The following is a 17773-nucleotide window of genomic DNA, read 5'->3' on the forward strand; positions in this document are numbered from 1 at the left end:
TTCTGAGTATGTGAAGTTGCCTTAATGTGAACATCACAGAGTGTTCTCACACAAAGCTACAGCCCACTGCACACCTAAGCTATATAGCACTGCCTATTGCTCCTGTGCTACACACCTGTACAGCCTGTGACTATGTGGAAGGCAAAGCAACTGTAACAATGATGAATATTTGTGTACCTAAACACATCTACATATAGAAACCGTACAGCAAAAATACAGAACTATAATCTTACGAAATTATGTACCATAATCGTATATGACGTCCGCAGTTGACCAAAACGTCTGTATGGACACAGGCTGGATAAATTTGTAAGGATTCCCTCTCACTGCCCCTCAGCTCTCCCCAGCATCGCGGGACGGGGCTAGGCCTCAGCAGACCTGCACGGCGCGGGGAGGGGCCTGCCGCAAGTGCCCGGGTTGGGAAAAGCGAGAGTGTGCAAGCGGATCAGCATTTGTTTTTTGTTGTTGTTGCTGTTGTTATTCTTGTTTAGCAGGCCCGTCCCGGACTCGAACCCGCCAGCCTCGAGATATGTAGCTGGCGCCCTACTCACTGAGCTACGGGCACCGAACCGGGATTGGCATTTCTGAGCGCCGCCAAGAGTGCGTGGACATGTCTGCAGCCGACCCCAAAATACGGGCCACGAGGTGACCCCGGGAGCAGCTGACATAGTGGAATGGCGCCAGGAAGATTAAATTCGGTTATGAAAACTCTATCAGAGACGCCACTGTTAGGTTGGACGGGAAACTAGCCCCAATCCTACAGCCGTGTTCCCGCGCCGCTGAAGGCCCGGAGTCCAGAACACTAAAGTTTTCCAGCATCCCAGACCGCCTGGCCTTGGGCTTCTGCGTCCCCCAGAAGTCCTCCCCGTAGGACCCTCCCCGTAGGACCCTCCCCGGAAGTCCTCCCCCCCGGACTCCGCGCCGCTCTAGCCTGTATGGATCCTCCTCGCTGATCCGCTCAGCCGCCCGCAGCGGCGCTCCACCACCCTCAGGGTGCGCGTGCGCGGCAGTGGCTGGCCGCTCGAGTGCTCGCCGGCGCGGTCCCGCTCTCCGCCCGCGTTCCCCGGGCAACGACGCAGGCCTTGGCGATCCACCGCCATGGACGAGCCGTCTGGCCCGGAGCTTCGCCCGGCTCGTGGCTGCCTGGGTGCGGCCGGGCCGAAGACCTCGGGTCGCGCGCCTGGGGCGCCGGCGGCGGCGGCGGCGGCCTGGACGCGCTTCTCCTCCTGGTTGGAGTGCGTGTGCGTGGTCACCTTCGACCTGGAGCTGGGTCAGGCGCTGGAGGTGAGCGGGCGGGAGAGCGGGAGGGCCGCCCGCCGCAGCCACCGGCGCCACCACCTCTTGCGCCCTCAGCGCAGGTCGCCCCCGCCCCCCAAACCTTCCCGTGGACACGGCGCCCCCTGCCCGGGCCCTGTCCTGCTCCCACCCCGGCGGGAGAGGAAGTGCTACGCCTGGATTTTGTGTTTACCCTGGAAGGAGGAGACAGGGTCCTTGCAGTTTGTATAACCAGAGCGGTACTCTATTTCTCTCTCCTTTTTTTTTTTTTTTTTTTTTAAGACTGGGTCTTGCCCTGTCACCAGCCTGGAGTGCAGTATACCGATCAAAGTTCACTCTGGGCCTCAGCAATCCTCCAGCCTGTGCCTTCCAAAACGCTAAGATTACAGGCGTGAGCCACCGGGCTGGCCTCGATTTTTCCTAATAGATATCTGTCACATCCCCGCCACACCTCCATCCCTTCGATTGCTGGGTGCTTTGGCCAGAGACCTTTGGGTCCCCTTGACTCTTCTCCTACCCTCTCCATTCCATCCCTGGGCAAGGCTGACAGCTCATCTTGCAACAGAGATCTCAGATCCTTTGTCTTTGCTGCCATCACCAGTGTCACCACCTAACTAATTGCACCCCAGAGTTCATCCTTTGTGCTTCTGCTTAAAATCCTGCAGTTCCTCCTTGTTCACCTAGAATCAGATCCAGACTCCAAGACCCCCTGCTTGGCCCCTCTACCCTGTCTTGTGGCTCTTAGGAATCTGTTCACACCGGTGCCCAGCTTGGCCTGGCCTGGAGCCTTGTATGTGGTCTTCCTACTGCCTGCAACCTTCCACCCACACAAGCAGCTTCTCTTCCTCCAAGTGTACGTGAAAATGCCACAGACTCGGGCGGCGCCTGTGGCTCAGCGGGTAGGGCACCAGCCCCACATGCCGAGGGTGGCGGGTTCAAACCCGGCCCCCGCCAAACTGCAACAACAAAAAAAAATAGCCGGGCGTTGTGGCGGGCGCCTGTAATCCCAGCTACTTGGGAGGCTGAGGCAAGAGAATCGCCTAAGCCTAGGAGTTGGAGGTTGCTGTGAGCTGTGTGACGCCACGGCACTCTACCAAGGGCGATAAAGTGAGACTCTGTCTCTACAAAAAAAAAAAAAAAAGAAAATGCCACAGACTCAAGGAGGCCTTCTCTATGCCTTGAAAGGCCATAACACAGGGGCGGCGCCTGTGGCTCAAGGGGTAGGGCGCTGGTCCCATATGCCAGAGGTGGTGGGTTCAAACCCAGCCCCGGCCAAAAACCAAAAAAAAAAAAGAACATTCCAGAAAGGCCATAACACAGACCAGAAAGGCCATAACACAGACCAGGGAGCTGATCTACAGGTAGAGGGGGCTAAGAGGAGGGCTGCATTGTCAAGAGACTCCCATAACTGCAGGTGGCCAAGATGAGGCTGAAGAGTTATCATCAAGAAAGCTAGTGCAGGGGTGGCGCCTGTGGTTCAAAGGGGTAGGGCACCGGTCCCATATGCCGGAGGTGATGGGTTCAAACCCAGCCCCAGCCAAAAAAAAAAATAAACTGCAAAAATAAATAAATAAAATAAAGTTTATTAAAAAAAAAAAGAAAGCTAGCGCAGGTTCGGCACCTGTAGCTCAGCGGCTAAAGATACCAGCCACATACACTGGAGCTGGCAGGTTCGAACCCAGCCCCGGCCTGCCAAACAACAATGACAACTACAACCAAAAAATAGCTGGGCGGTGTGGTGAGCACCTGTGGTCCCAGCTACTTGGGAGACTGAAGCAAGAGAATCGCTTTAGCCCAGGAGTTGGAAGTGGCTGTGAGCTGTGATGCCTAGGGCGACAGCTTGAGGTTCTGTGTCCAAAAAAAAAAAAAAATGCTTTCTAAGGCCGCACTGAACCCAGGGAGACTATGAGAAGTCTAAGGTCTTCTAAACAGAAAAGTATAATTCTTATTGAGGGCTCCTGGCACTGTGCCCAGCCCTCTCAGTGCAGGCTCATCCCACTACACAACATCCCTACACTGCTGCAAACAGCACCACTTGAGCAGAGGGGCCGAGTACAGAGAGGCAAAGTGATTTGCCCAAGGTCACAGAGCCCACTTTCTTACTTTAATACTATTGCCCAGAGCCCATTTTCTTACTTTAATACTATTGCCCAAAATGTTCCTCATAAAATCACAAGAGAGCCAGCATCATGCCTGTAATCTTAGCACTTTGGGATATCAAGGCAGGAGAATTGCTTGAGGCTAGAAGTTTGAGGCTGCTCTCAGCTATGATCACACCACCACACTCCAACCTGGGCAACAGAGTAAGACCCTGTCTCTTAAAAAACAAGCAAACAAACAAAACCCAGAGAAGTCAAGATGTCCTATTTCCTTAAGGCATTCTCATGTATAGTTTTCTAAAACTTAACCATTCCAGGATTGCTTCAGCTCAGGATTTTGAGACCAGCCTGAGCAAGAGCAAGACCCCATGTCTACCAAAAATGGAAAAAACTAGGTGGGTATCCTGGTGTGAGGCAAGAGGATCGCTTGAGCCCTAGAGTTTGAACTACAGTCAAAAAATAGCCAGGCGTTGTGATGTGTGCCTGTAGTCCCAGCTACTTGGGAGGCTGAGGCAAAAGAATCACTTAAGAGTACCTAAGAGATAAATATTTACCCTTAGAGAGGAAAATAATGTGGAAGAAATGTTTTCACTATTTTACTCTATATTGCTTCATTTTATTATAAGGAGTACTAATACAATTTAAAAAGAGTAGAGGGCGGCGCCTGTGGCTCAGTCGGTAGGGCGCCGGCCCCATATACCGAGGGTGGCGGGTTCAAACCCGGCCCCGGCCAAACTGCAACCAAAAAAATAGCCGGGCGTTGTGGCGGGCGCCTGTAGTCCCAGCTGCTCGGGAGGCTGAGGCAAAAGAATCGCTTAAGCCCAGGAGTTGGAGGTTGCTGTGAGCTGTGTGAGGCCACGGCACTCTACGGAGGGTCATAAAGTGAGACTCTGTCTCTACAAAAAAAAAAAATAAATAAAAATAAAAAGAGTAGAATTATCCTTATCCTGGAAAAAGATGGTAAAAATTAAAAAAAAAAGTTGCTATCATTATAAAATAATTCTCTTTGGAAATAATGCTTTACATCACAGGAACTGTTAACTTATTCATGAATATTATACAATAAAGATAACGGTTTTATAAAAAAAAAAAAAAAAAAAAAAAAAAGAGTACCTAAGAGTTGGGGCGGCGCCTGTGGCTCAAGGAGTAGGGTGCCGGTCCCATATGCCGGAAGTGGTGGGTTCAAACCCAGCCCCGGCCAAAAAAAAAAGAGTACCTAAGAGTTTAAGGTTGCTGCGAGCTGTGATGCCACGTCACTCTACTGAGGGCGACATAGTGAAACTCTATCTCAAAAAATAATAATAATAAATAAAATAAAATTAGAAATTTTCTTTGGGCAGTGCCTGTGGCTCATTGGGTAGGGCTCTGGCCCCATATACTGAGGGTGGTGGGTTTGAACCCAGCCCCTGCCAAACTGCAACAAAAAAAATATCTGGGCATTGTGGTGAACACCTGTCGTCCCAGCTACTTGGGAGGCTAAGGCAAGAGAATCGCCTAAGCCCAGGAGTTGGAGGTTGCTGTGAGCTGTGACAACACGGCACTCTACCAAGGACAATAAAGTGAAACTCTGTCTCTAAAAACAAAAGAAAAGAAAAAACCCAGAAAGTTAAATTATTAAAGGCTGTTTGTGCTTGGGTTTCTGAGCCTTTGCTGAGGCTGTACAGCTGGGGGTGAGTTGGGGACCCAGAGTCATCCCCAAAATGCTCTATAGCAGTGACCTCTGGATCATTATCTGTGTAAAATTCTGGGAGTGAATTTTTCAGTGGTTTGGCCACATTGTCCTCATCAGGTTTCCTTCTTGCCTTTCCTCCCTTCCCTGGAAGTTTCAGAGAATCTTGGGATATTCAGGGAGCACCCACCCTGCACTCAATCATAATTCAGCCTGGCTGAGCTCTGCAAAGCCCCAGGGATGTGGTTGGTGCTGGGATGTGGAAGGAAGACTTGAGTTGGGAAGGACGTGGTGCAGAGGAAGGGATGGGTTCAAATAAGTTTTGGAGGATGAGGAGTCAGACATGGGAGGGGAATGTGTTTCATTGTCTCAGGTAATCCAGGAAAAAAGTAACGCGTGCACGTGCAAAGGCAAAGAGCTGTCCATACATTCAGTAAATCAGTTTGTTAGTGTTTTTATTTTTTTGTTTGTTTGTTTTGTTTGAGACAGAATCTTGCTCTGCTGCCCAGGTTGGAGTATAGAGATGTAATTACAGCTCCCTGCATTCAAGTGATCTTCCTGTCTCAGTCTCCCAAGTAACTGGGACTAAGTCCTTGACATTATGCCCAGCTAATTTTTTTTTTTTTTTTTGTAGAGACAGAGTCTCACTTTATGGCCCTCGGTAGAATGCCATGGCGTCACACGGCTCACAGCAACTTTCAACTCCTGGGCTTAAGTGATTCTCTTGCCTCAGCCTCTCAACTAATTTTTCTTTTCTTTTGTAGAGATAGGCTTTCATTATGTTGTCGAGGGTGGTCTTTAACTTCTGGCCTCAATGTTCCTTCCATCTTGGCCTCCCAAAGTGCTGAGATTATAGGCATGAGCTACTGCATCTAGCCAGTAAACTGAGTATTGAGCAGTTATCATCAGCCAGGCCCCACAGAGCTAAGACCCAGTATAGGAAACATGGAAATAAACCAGAAGACAAGGCTCCTGCCCTTTAAGAGTTCATACTTTGTGCTGGAGACAGAGAGAGTAAGTGGTCCAGCCCTCACAAGAATCCTCCAGGCTTTGGGCAGCGCCTGTGGCTCAGTGAGTAGGGCACCGTCCCCATATGCCGAGGGTGGCAGGTTCAAACCCAGCCCCGGCCAAACTGCAACAAAAAAATAGCCGGGCGTTGTGGCGGCGCCTGTAGTCCCAGCTACTCGGGAGGCTGAGGCAAGAGAATTGCGTAAGCCCAAGAGTTAGAGGTTGCTGTGAGCCGTGTGACGCCACAGCACTCTACCCGAGGGCGGTACAGTGAGACTCTGTCTCTACAAAAAAAAAAAAAAGAATCCTCCAGGCTTCATAGGACCCCCAGCCCTTACAGGATCCACTAGCAAGGGAGGGTCCCATGCAATGGGAGCACTGGAGCCTCTGTATAAGGCAAAGGCTCCAGCCTAAGAGAGAAGTAGGCAGGGTCATGGGGAGCAACCAGAATGCACAGTAAGCCGAGGAAAGGGCCTGGCTCTGCCATCTCAGCTCTTAAAAACTCACCTCTCAGTATCCCAGCTCAATATCCCTAGAGGTCTCTGGGGTGACCAGTGGCTGGAATGCCCAAAGAGCTCTCCCAGGAAGCAGTTCCCACTCTGTGCGGTCTCAAGACCCCTTTACTTGTAATTGAGGACCCTAAAAAGCCTTTGTTTGGGTGGTGCCCGTAGCTCAGTGGGTAGGGTGCTGGCCACATACACCAAAGCTGGCGGTTCAAATCCAGCCTAGGCCAGCTAAACAATAACAACTGCAACAAAAAAATAGCCAGGAGTTATGGCTGGCACTTGTAGTCCCCGCTACTTGGGAAGCTGAGGCAGGAGAATCACTTAAGCCCAAGAGTTTGAGGTTGCTGTGGGCTGTGATGCTACGGAACTCTACCCAGGGTGACATAGTGAGACTCTCAAAAAATAAAAGCCTTTTGTTTGCATGTGTTATAGCTATTAATGTTTAGTATATCATACCAGAAATTAAAACTGAAGAGATTAGCCAGGCATGGTGATGTGTGCCTATAGACCCAGCTGCTCAGGAGGCTGAGGCAGGAGGATCACCTTAGCCTAGGAGTTTTAAGCTTCAGAGAATTGTAATCATGTCACTGCACCCCAGTGTGGGTGAGAATGAGTCCTTGTGTCAAATAAGTTTTTTAAAAGCTGAGGAAATTTTAAAATATTTATTAATTCATCTAAAAAACAAAAAACACTATGTATTAGTACAAATAACATTTTTTTAATGAGGAATAACCTTCTCTGAACAAAAGTTCACCACATTTATTCAGGGAAGACCAGGTTACTAGGAGCAGTGACCCACGTAGGCTAGTGCAGGGGAAAAGGACAGAGCCTCATGTAACCCTAGAAGGGTACGGTCTGGCCTGAGACTCCTTGCTCTGAGGTTCAGCTTCATTTGGCCACTCACTATGGTGTGGCCCACTCTGGGTGGACTGACCTCTGGCTCAGCCTCTAGGCTGCACCCAGAGCCACTTTCCAAAGAGGATGAGCTGGCCTTTGAATGTGGATTTCCCTGGAGAGGTGTTCTAGAGGGGCCCTGGCCATGGCCTTACAGCCCAGAGGCTGACGTGGCCTACCCAGATGCTGCCAGACTCCCATGACAGCCAGGCCAGGCACAGACACCTGACCTTAAGCAGAGAACCTGTCATGGCCTGGTGCCAGGCAGCCACCTTTCTTTAGCCCTCCTCTTAGTGCAGACACTTGAGGGCTCAGCTCCTCATAGAGCTATCCCAACGCACCCCTGTGGGTCCAGCCCCGTAAATCACTTTCCACCCCTTGTGGCTCCCTCTCCTCCCTGAGCCAGCTGACAGTCCCAACCTGGCTTCCCTTCTCCTTGTGGTTAAGGATTCCAGCCTTGCCTGCTTTTCCTACTGTACTTCCGCTTCCTAGATACAGATACGTTTTCACACAGCCCCCAAAGACTGTGCAGAGGGACTATTCCCTGTCAGGTGCAGGGAAGCAGAAGTCATAGGGCAGGGTCTCTGCCTTCAGGAGACTGCATGCAGCACAGGACGCTGCCCATGCAGTCCAGTAGCAAGCCCAGACTGGACAAGCACAAAAGCAGTGCAGCCTCAGCAGGGCAGGATGTGTTTCTCCAGGCATGGCTCAGAAACCACCTTTCAGTCAGACCCACCTCCTCAGCATAGAAATTTGGCAGACACATTAAGGAGAGAAGCAGTGCACAAAGGCCCCTAGCAGGCTCCCGGCATAGCAGCTTACTGAGAATAGAAGCTGGGGAGCTCCAGTCTGGCCATGAGCCTATGCGTTGGAGCGGTGGGCCTGGGCTTCCAGTACGCCCACCCTGCCTGCTGCTTCCTCCAGAGCAGTCAGAGCCTGTAGTTAGGGTCTGTGCTTTTGCTGACCTTCCACTCCCAGGAAGTGTACAGCTTGTCTGGCTGGTTACTCACTGGCCCTACAACCAGGGCATAGGCCCTGGCATAGAGGTGAGGGCAAATGAGCCTGGCAAGAGGTAAGGAAGCAGGAAGCGGCCATCGTGGGGCAGGGGTGTTGCTAGGTCAGGAGACCTCTGGTCAAAAACACGGGAGGTGAGGAGGCCAAAGAGAGCAGCATGACTCAAGATTCTCTAGGCTGGAGGATAGAGATGGAGATGGAAGGCCAGCCAGGTAGGCCCTGTGACCAGTCCAGGTATGAGAGGCCATCAGGAGCTCTGAAGCCCCTTCTGAGGAGGTGAAGAGCATTGTCCAGGCTGATGGGGGCAAGGAGGCCCTAGTACAGTCAGGGCAAGAAAGGAGTCAGGATGCCTGCCTGCTGTGCTGAGAGGGTTCCAGGGCAGAGAAGGCTCTGGTTGGCCGGAGAGTACAAAGGGCCTGGTGCCTGGACATTAAGGACCCAGAGGAGATTATGTGGTATGGGTAGACTGGTCAGGGGAAGAGGGAGCCAGGGGCAAGCCAGCCTCAGTGGCACATACCTGCAGGGTGACAGACACTGCACCTGCCTTGTGCCCCAGCCCAGCTCCATCTGATAGTGCTGCCATCTCAGTGGGTGCTCTGTCTTCCTCTGCAGCTGGTATACCCGAGCGGCTTCCGGCTCACAGACAAGGAGGTGGGTCCTGGCCTTCTTGGGAGTGGATGTCACCCAGGAGGGCATTGCCCTCACCAGGTTTTGTATGTTTCAGAAAAGCAGTATCTGCTACCTGTCCTTTCCTGACTCCCACTCAGGTAGGTGACCCCAGCTCTTCCCAGAGATGGACATTGGCTCAGTTGGCAGCCCCTGTGGCCCAGGCAGGGGGCATCATGGCCACTGCTCCCCACTCAACGGAGTTACCTAGATGTCCACACTACAGCAGGGCATCTGGGCTCCCCAGATTCACATGGAAAGAGGGGCCGACAGAGTCTGGTCTCTTACCCCCCTCTACATTGGCCATCAGGAGCAGGGTCCACCTGAATGCTTCTATCCCTAGAGCACAGTTATTTGGGCAGCCTGTCTAGAGCCTGGTGCTCTGTCCCATGCAGGTTGAGCCAGTCTCCCACAGAGAATTTGAAGGTGCTTCTCTGTGCTTTATTCCAAAACCCTTAGGTGGAGTGTACAGGAATCAGGACAGGAGCCTACTGGGAAGCGCAGACCCATTGGGTGGCTCTTTCCCTCTGGGTCATTTATACCAGCAGATGCCAGCTTTGCAGGGCCTTCACCCCTGGACCCCAGTTGCAGTACCTGCAGGGGAGGCTCCCAGGCCTAACACACAGTGGGGCTGCCCCTTCCCAGGCTGCCTCGGGGACACTCAGTTCAGCTTCCGCATGCGTCAGTGTGGAGGGCAGAGGAGCCCATGGCATGCCGATGACAGGCAGTACAACGGTGGGGCCCCTGTTTCACTGCAGGTGAGCACTGGGCTGCTCCCCAGGGGCCCTGCCAGGTTGAGGTTGGTGTAAGAAGCCCCCTCAAAGGGCTGTGTCCTGGGTGGCAGGGGAGGTTCTGGCCAGGCCCTCTTGGCAGGATCACCAATTCTGCAGCCCCTCCTGTCCTGCAGGCACCATCCTCAATGGGGCAGCCCGCTCTTCCGGGCTCTTATTGCACTTCTGGCTGGGTGTCCATGTGGGTCCACAGGGTATAGCTTAATGGACCTTCAGGGCTCCCAGCCCCCTGAACCCCTCTGCTGTGGCAGCATGGGTGTTCCCTGCAGTGCTGTGGGCCACCCTTAAGCTAAGGACCCAAAACCCTAACCCACAGAGGCCTCCACCTTGGTGGCCAGAGTGCAGGCCCATCAAAGCCTCCTGGTTCTCCAGGCTTCTGTCTTCAGCAGCCCCTGCCCCTGCCTCAGGGACTCACAGGGTGGCCTGAGACAGCAGGGCCACACTAGCCCTGTGGTCCTTTCAGAGGGAGCCAGCACACTACTTTGGCTACGTGTACTTCAGGCAGGTGAAAGACAACTCTGTGAAGAGGGGCTACTTCCAGAAGGTGAGCTGCTGGCACACTGGGGATGCTGCTGTGAGGCAGGCAGAGGTCCTGTGCCTCCAGGAGTGTCTACCCTCCTGCAGCCCCACCTGGGGACTGGTCCCCTTCCCACCCAACATGGTGCCTGAAGCCCATCTGTTTCAACTCAGGACATTCCTGCCCCTCACTGCTGGCTGGAGTGGGCTCTCAGCACATGTCCAGGGCTAACAGTTTCATCCTTGAAACTGCTGGGCTTCTGGGGAGATCATTCCAAAAATCTTGGCCAGTGTGCCTTTCCCTCTGAAGGCCCTGGATCCAGCCGCACCCTGCTGTCATTTATTGTTTCCCCGTCTAATAATTCTGGGGTCTGAGTTGGGCCGTGCCTGGAGCAGTGTCTGTTCTGAGGGGTTGGTGGGACCCGCTGGCCTACTCGGGTCAGCCTGGCTCCAAGCTGGGGGTTCCCCAGGCTCCCAAGAGGTGGGGTGGTGTCTGGAGCCAGGCGCCCTCTGATCAGCTTTGTGATCCTGCAGTCTCTGGTGCTGGTATCCCGTCTGCCCTTTGTCCGGCTCTTCCAGGCACTGCTGAGCCTGATGGCCCCCGAGTACTTTGACAAGCTGGCACCCTGCCTGGAAGCTGGTGAGTGGCCATAAGTATGGCAGGGTGGTCTCACCATCTACATGCAGCCCTGAGCTTAGCAGGCAGTTTCTCCTCGGGGAGGGCTCTTGATCCTGGCCACCTGTGTCCACAGTTTGCAATGAGATTGACCAGTGGCCGGCCCCTGTGCCTGGACAGACCCTGAACCTACCTGTCATGGGAGTTGTCATCCAGGTGAGGGCCAGGTGGCTGGGCAGTGGGTGCTGTGGGTGCACTGAAATACCCCCTCCCTCTGGCAGCTGCTCCCTTCCTCCCCAGGTGTGCATCCCCTCCAGGGTGGATAAACCTGACTCCAGTCCTCCCCAACAGCTTGACCAGGAGATGCATTACCAGGAGGTGGGAGCCTAGCTGGGGCCTGAGGCCGAGGGGGAGTGAGCTCTACCTGCTCACTCTGGGGCTGGATGACACCTCACATACGAGGTGGCCAAAGCTGCGAAGCCGCAGCTGTATCTTGGTTCAGGAGTGGGGCTCCTTCTACCTCCCTGTGCTATGGGGGGAGGTGTAGAGAGCAGGGGTCGTGGGGCTGTCATTGGGCAGTTGAGAGATACTGCTTGGGGCCTGAGGGACACCAGCCTCAGTCTAGGTCCTGACCCGTGTTCCTTTCCCTCAGAACCTGTTGCCAGCCCCACTGGTCCTCACCAGTGTCCACGAGCTAGACCTGTTCAGGTAAGCTCTGTAGGATGCCTGCTGCTTTGGGGGATTCCACCATGTATGTGTGCATGTGTGTATATGTGTGGGGTGTATGCATGAGAGTGTGTGTGTGGCCAGTGCAGGGCGGGGTTGTCTGATCAAGGAGCCCTTGGGACAGTTCTGCAAGGGAGAATTACGCAGAAGAGAAAATCAAGTCCAAGTGTCTATATTCAGAGGAAATGGGGATAGTCAGCAGGAAGGTTCTGGAAGGCAAGTGGCAGGGATAGGCTGTTGGGAGACATTCAAGCCTGAGGCCGTCCTCCTTTGCCTCTCTGGCTGAGTCTTTGAGGGAATTTAGGCTTTGCAATAGTCTTGCTCCAAGCTGGACCCAGCAGGAGCCAGGGCTGCAAGCATGAGACTGAGGGCTCATTGTGACAGCAGGGTCTGGGTGTAGTGCCCTACCAGGATCGGCAGCCCCTGCCTTGGCTTTGGGATCACTACAAGACAGGCAGCCCCTCACTGCCTGTCCCCTCTCAAGGCCAGACACAGCACAGATGAACCATCAGCATGGGGTGGCCATAGTGGCCTGAGACATACTCTCATGTCTTTAAATGTCTGTAGCACCATCTTCCCGTGGGCCTGTGGTCACCAGAGTGGAGCCGAGCATAGCCTGTGCTGGAGGGACAGGGCTGGGGGTGGTGGACTGGGGGAAGGAGCCAAACACACAGGCTCCCCTCAGTACCCCACCTGACTCCCACCTGACCTCTCCAACTGCCCCTGCTGGTGCCAGGTGCTTCCGGCCTGTGCTGACCCACGTACAGATGTTGTGGGAGCTCATGCTCCTCGGGGAGCCCCTTGTGGTCTTGGCACCCTCGCCTGACATGTCCTCAGAGATGGTGCTGGCCCTGACAAGGTACCACCTTGCCCAAGTCCCAGGTGGCGGCGCTGGGCCATGGTATATGACCAGCTGCTTCCTCACCTGTGCCCTGCCACCCACAACTGCAGCTGTCTGCAGCCCCTCAAGTTCTGCTGCGATTTCCGCCCCTACTTTACTATCCACGACAGCGAGTTCAAGGAGTTCACAACACGCACGCAAGCCCCGTAAGTGCCCATCCTCCCTCTGCCTGTGCCCCTGCTCTGCCTTTACCGGGCCTCCGTCTCTGCCTCTTCTTTTCTCTCTCCATCTAGACCAAATGTGGTCCTGGGAGTCACAAACCCTTTCTTTATCAAAACTCTTCAGCATTGGCCCCACATCCTCCGGGTTGGGGAGCCCAAGATGTCAGGTGAGGGTCCTCAGGAGGTGCTGGTGGGGCCTCTGAAGGCTCAGGCAGTGTGGGGCGTCTGCAAGGGCTCAGCCTGTGGGTGTGGCAGAGCCACAGGTACTGAGGCCTGGCCATTGGGCCTGTCTCGCAGGGGACCTTCCTAAGCAGGTCAAACTGAAAAAGCCTTCAAGGTTGAAGACCCTTGACACCAAGCCAGGTCTGTGCTCCCTCGGACTAGAGTTCCCCCCTCCTACTGTGGATGGGGCTGTCTTGCACTGGCAGGGCTCCTAGACAGGACAGCCAGGCCTCCCGACTGCCCCCTTTCTCCTTCCAAAGCTCTGGCAGCAGAGCTGAGTCCTTGGTGGTGGGGGAACTCTTCTCTTTCTCAGAGAGTCGGCTGAGTTGTGCAGGTGCAGGGGAATGGGCTGCGGGCAGAGGCAACACCCTCCCCTCACCCATCTGTGGGACCAAGGGAGTGTGGGAGGGCATCCCCTGAAGGACAGGGCACCAGCTCTGCCCTCCCACCAGGCCTCTACACCTCGTACACGGCTCACCTCCATCGGGACAAGGCGCTACTCAAACGGCTATTCAAGGTGCAGCTGTAGTTTGGGGGGAGGCTGGGGACATGGGGTGCTGGGGTGGTGTGAAGGCTGCCTTGGGCTCAGTCTCCAGCCTCCCTGCAGGGTGTGCAGAAGAAGCGGCCTTCAGATGCACAGAGTGTGCTGCTGAGGCGGTACCTGCTGGAGCTCACACATAGCTTCATCATCCCCCTGGTGAGGGCTGGGCCTGGGGGATGAGGGGGCGCAGTGGGGCCGTGGCACCAGGCTCACTCTGCTTCCCCCTAGGAGCACTACATGGCCAGCCTCATGCCCCTGCAGAAGAGCATCTCACCCTGGAAGGTGGGGGTCTAGGTGGGGGGCATGGGAGGGTGGATTCCCATCCCCATCTCAGAGGAGGGAAGATTGGGGACAGGTGTCACCTTGGAGCAGAGGGGGCTGGAGGCTACAGGTGTACAGGAGCCACCACCATGGCCCAAGCCCATCATGCACTACAGGTCGCAAAGTGTGCAAAACAGGGGCCTAAGGGAGGGGATCTGACAGGACCCTTGGAGGGGCCATCCTGGGATCTGCCTCAGGCAGTAGTGGCTGGGAGGTCTTCAGACATGGTGAGGAGCGTGTCTGGGGTCGAGGCCCCACCTAGCTAAGGTGCAATGCTCGTAAGGCTGTGCCCCCCCCCACAAGTGCTGGCTCCCCTGGCCCGTCTCAGACTCCCCCCCAGATCCGCCCCTTCAGCCAGGACGACTTCCTACGTGGCTTAGAGCATGCAGGGCCCCAGCTCACCTGCATCCTCAAGGGCGACTGGCTGGGCCTCTACAGGTAGGTGGGCAGTAGGTGCGGGCTGTCCATGCCCACCTGGCATACAAGGTCAGCCCCACAGCCTCTGCCTCTTGACACCCACAGGCAGTTTTTCAAGTCCCCTCATTTTGACGGCTGGTACCGGCAACGGCATAGAGACATGACCCAGAAGCTGGAGGCACTGCACCTTGAGGCTATTTGTGAGGCGGTGAGGGGGTCTGGAGGTGGGGGACTGGGCCCAGCCCTGGGGCAGGGCTAGGGGCCTCAGTGACTGAGGACCTACTCTTGTCCCTGACAGAACATTGAGAGCTGGATGTTGGACAAGTCCGAGGTAGAGGTTGTGGACCTGGTCCTGAAACTTCGGGAGAAACTGGTGAGATGCTTCCCACCCAGCCACCAGCCTGGCCAGGAGGTGTGCCTGCCTTGACTGTTGCTGCCCCCTCAGGTGCGGGCACAGAGTCACCAGCTCCCTGTGAAGGAGGCGACACTGCAGCGGGCTCAGCTGTACATAGAGATGGTCATTCACTCCCTGCCCAAGGATCTGCAGGCTGTCCTGTGCCTCCCTAGGACAGGGCTGGGGTCTGACTGAGCCTCCCTCCCCCAGTGATGGTGGCCCCTGGTTAAGCACAAGACCCTAGACCTTGGCCCCCAGCCCGGGCTCCAGGCTCCCTCCCTGTACTACCATTGTCCTAGCAGTAAATGTGACATTTGGAACTACAGCCTGGCCCCTGACTATTGGGGGATTATGTGTTGGCAGAGACTACCCACCCACCCCCCGTGCCCATCTGCCCAGGCCTTATATGTTGTGTTTGATGTGTCCTTTAGCCCCAGTAGGCTGCCAGCCTAGGACAGAGGGAGGCAGCTGACAGGAAGGCCCCTCACACAGCCCACCGCCCGTATTGCCTAGAGATGGGGGGGATATCTTGCCCATGGTCATTGACATGAGAGGAGGAGAAGCTGCTCTGCATTGGGAGGAGCTCTGCCTAACGCCCATGCTGCCCCTCTGGGCCCTCTGCTTGCCCAGGGCTGTGGTTAGTTGGGGGTGGGGAGTGGACAGGGGCAGTATGGGCCCAGCTGGCCCTTGGAGCGTCCATCCACAGCATTGTCCTGGTTCCCACTCCCAAGACACCCCACCCGGCACCAACTCCATAGATCCCACTCTGGGTTTGGACAGGCTCTCTAGTGGTCCCCTTGTTCCATCCACTCACCTGCAGCCTGACCCTGCCTCCCCAACTGGAGCCTCCATGGCTCCAGGAGTCTTAAGATGCCACTGAGCTCCTTGGTGAGAGATGAGAGTCCCTAAAAGATGCCGCCTCTGTATTATATGCTCCCCCTTGTGTGACACCTCCAAACATTAGGCCCAGCAAGTTAGAGGGCTGTCATCTCTCAGCATATGGTGACAGCATTATCCAGGCCTGTGGGAGCGTGGACATTCGGGTGTGGACCCAGAGCTTCAGCCAGGTGCCAGCTCAGCATCACCCACTGTATGCCTGTGGGTAAGGTTGGCCACTCAGACCCTCAGATTTCTCATCTGAAAGAGCAGGCCTATGTGGATGCCTGGCAGGGCAGCTGCTGAGAGGGCCATGGAGACTGGGCTGTGCAAGGCCTGGGCAGAGTGCTGTCCATTTCCCTATGCCTAGGCCCTTGGTGGGGTGAGCTTGCCCAGGGCTGGGGGAGGGTTTTTTCCTTTTTTTCTGAAGCCCCCACCCAGTCCATAGATGGAACCCTTCTCAGTGGGGCTTTGGAAGGTGTCATGGGTTTGTTGGTTCTCACTCATCCTCCTTAGACCTCGTCCTGTAGTGAGACAGGGTAAATCTAGTGCTTGCTGACATCTTCCCACACACAGCTTGGCTGAGTACTGGACAGAGGGGCCACCTGTCCATATGTGCCAGGCACTATTCTTGGGACTTTGTACACGTGGCCTTGTCTACCCTGACCATGGCCTAGAGCAGCCTGTCACTGTCCCCATCATAGGCCCAGAAGAGAGTGATGAAGGGGGGCAGGTGGGTCAGACAGAGTGGAGGCAGATGGGTGTGGTTAACCTGTTGTTTGAAAGGGGCAAACTGGAGAACCAGGTGAGAATGGGGTCCACATGCAGTGCCAGTCTGTTCTGCCTGTTATGGGGGGTTGACTTCCCTGACAAGAGCAAGGTCTCTAGGAGGCTTTCCACAGATGCCACCACCTTGTCCAGCTGGAACACTGACCTGCACAGGATAGGGCTGAGGAGATGGCAGAGGTCCTGGAACTCACTGCTTTTGATCAGGATCCTTGACTAAAAACCCACCCAGTGGTGGTTGGGCCTGAGCCCCCTTGGACCTGCATGGCAAGATGTGGAAGCTGCTCATGATTGTGACCCTACCCTGAGGAGTCTTCCCCAGAGTGACTCTAGTATGTGCTTCCCTAAGCTGTTGACTCCTCACCTGGCTTTCTGCAATGGCACTGCAGGGGAAGGGCTACAGGCTGGCCTGGCCACTATTGGTCCAGGAATGCATAACCAGGTTTCCCTGGACCCCCATCTTAGGCATGGACGGCATTCCCCACAGCAGACTCATCCTCCATACCATTGGGAGTAGGAGTGGGGGAGGACAACTGGCAGCATTCCAGGGCTGAGGGGTAGAAGCTGAAGGGAGCTTCTTCCTGAGGGCCTGGGAAGGTCTGATCGGGCCTGTGCTAAAGAAGGAGGGTTAGTGTCACAGCCCAGAGTAGATGGGGACCTGCTGGCTCCATCCTGTCCCTCAGATGGCCCCTTGCTGCCCCAGGGTCAGGTCAGCTCTGAGTAAGGAGTGTCTGGGGTTGGGTTGTGGGGACAGGCAGTAAAGAGGGAGGAAGTAGGGTGGGGGGCACAGCCCTGGGAAGAGGAGAGGGCTGGGGCAGGCCTGGGATGGGGCCAGGGAGGGGCTTGGGCTGAGGATGAAGTTGCAAGTGGGGCCTGCTTCAAGGGCAGGAAGGGTAGCTCCTCTCCCTCCAGCTTCCTGCCTTCTATTTAAAGGTTCCTTTTCAGTCTGGAATAGTGGCCTTCCCACATTTTTTGGTTTATTAAAGTGTCCTTTTGTGACACAGTGTCTGTTACTTCCTTTTTTTTTTTTTTTTTTTTTGTATAAAAGTAGGCAGCCCTATCAGGCTGTAGTAACTGAAATCCTCTGCGTAGAGGGCTGTGGTTCAGGCCTGAGTGGGGAGGTGTGGGTTGGAAGAACTAACCAGTGACTGATCAGATTCTGCAATGCCTTCATCGTCTGGCTAGGGTAGTTCTTGAGGCTTGGGGGGCAGGTCCCAGGGCAGGGTTGGGGGAGAGCAGAGGAGGAGAGAGGCCTACAGTGAGGATAGGAGAAAGTAGACATGTCTGCAAGGAGGGGGCAAGTCGGGGTGGGGAAGTTGGGTCCCAGGAAGGGAACATCGCTGTTGGGTGAGGGCTAGAGTTTGGGGAATGGGC

The 17773-nt window shown here is 55.0% G+C and overlaps 1 protein-coding gene across 6 annotated transcripts; it reads left to right on the plus strand.

The window, feature by feature from the left end:
- Positions 1–902: 902 nt before the first annotated feature.
- On the plus strand, positions 903–17398 carry DENND6B (DENN domain containing 6B). Of its 6 annotated transcripts, XM_053585463.1 has the most exons (21): positions 903–1284; positions 3692–3769; positions 9078–9116; positions 9195–9232; positions 9777–9889; positions 10386–10466; positions 10973–11078; positions 11191–11270; positions 11355–11432; positions 11707–11762; positions 12517–12639; positions 12732–12827; positions 12915–13009; positions 13140–13205; positions 13517–13581; positions 13672–13761; positions 13834–13887; positions 14255–14364; positions 14449–14551; positions 14642–14716; positions 14789–17398. In XM_053585463.1, the coding sequence occupies exons 2-21, from the start codon at positions 3756–3758 to the stop codon at positions 14930–14932; spliced, it is 1626 nt and encodes a 541-aa protein (XP_053441438.1). In that variant the 5' UTR covers positions 903–1284; positions 3692–3755; the 3' UTR covers positions 14933–17398. The 6 variants fall into 6 exon arrangements, with proteins under 6 accessions (XP_053441438.1, XP_053441439.1, XP_053441433.1 ...); XM_053585464.1 differs by lacking the exon at positions 3692–3769 and having other exon boundaries at positions 904–1284; XM_053585458.1 differs by lacking the exon at positions 3692–3769 and having other exon boundaries at positions 944–1284; positions 9190–9232.
- Positions 17399–17773: the final 375 nt, after the last annotated feature.

Source organism: Nycticebus coucang, chromosome 3 (assembly GCF_027406575.1).
Source record: "Nycticebus coucang isolate mNycCou1 chromosome 3, mNycCou1.pri, whole genome shotgun sequence".
In the NCBI taxonomy this organism is placed as follows: domain Eukaryota; kingdom Metazoa; phylum Chordata; class Mammalia; order Primates; family Lorisidae; genus Nycticebus; species Nycticebus coucang.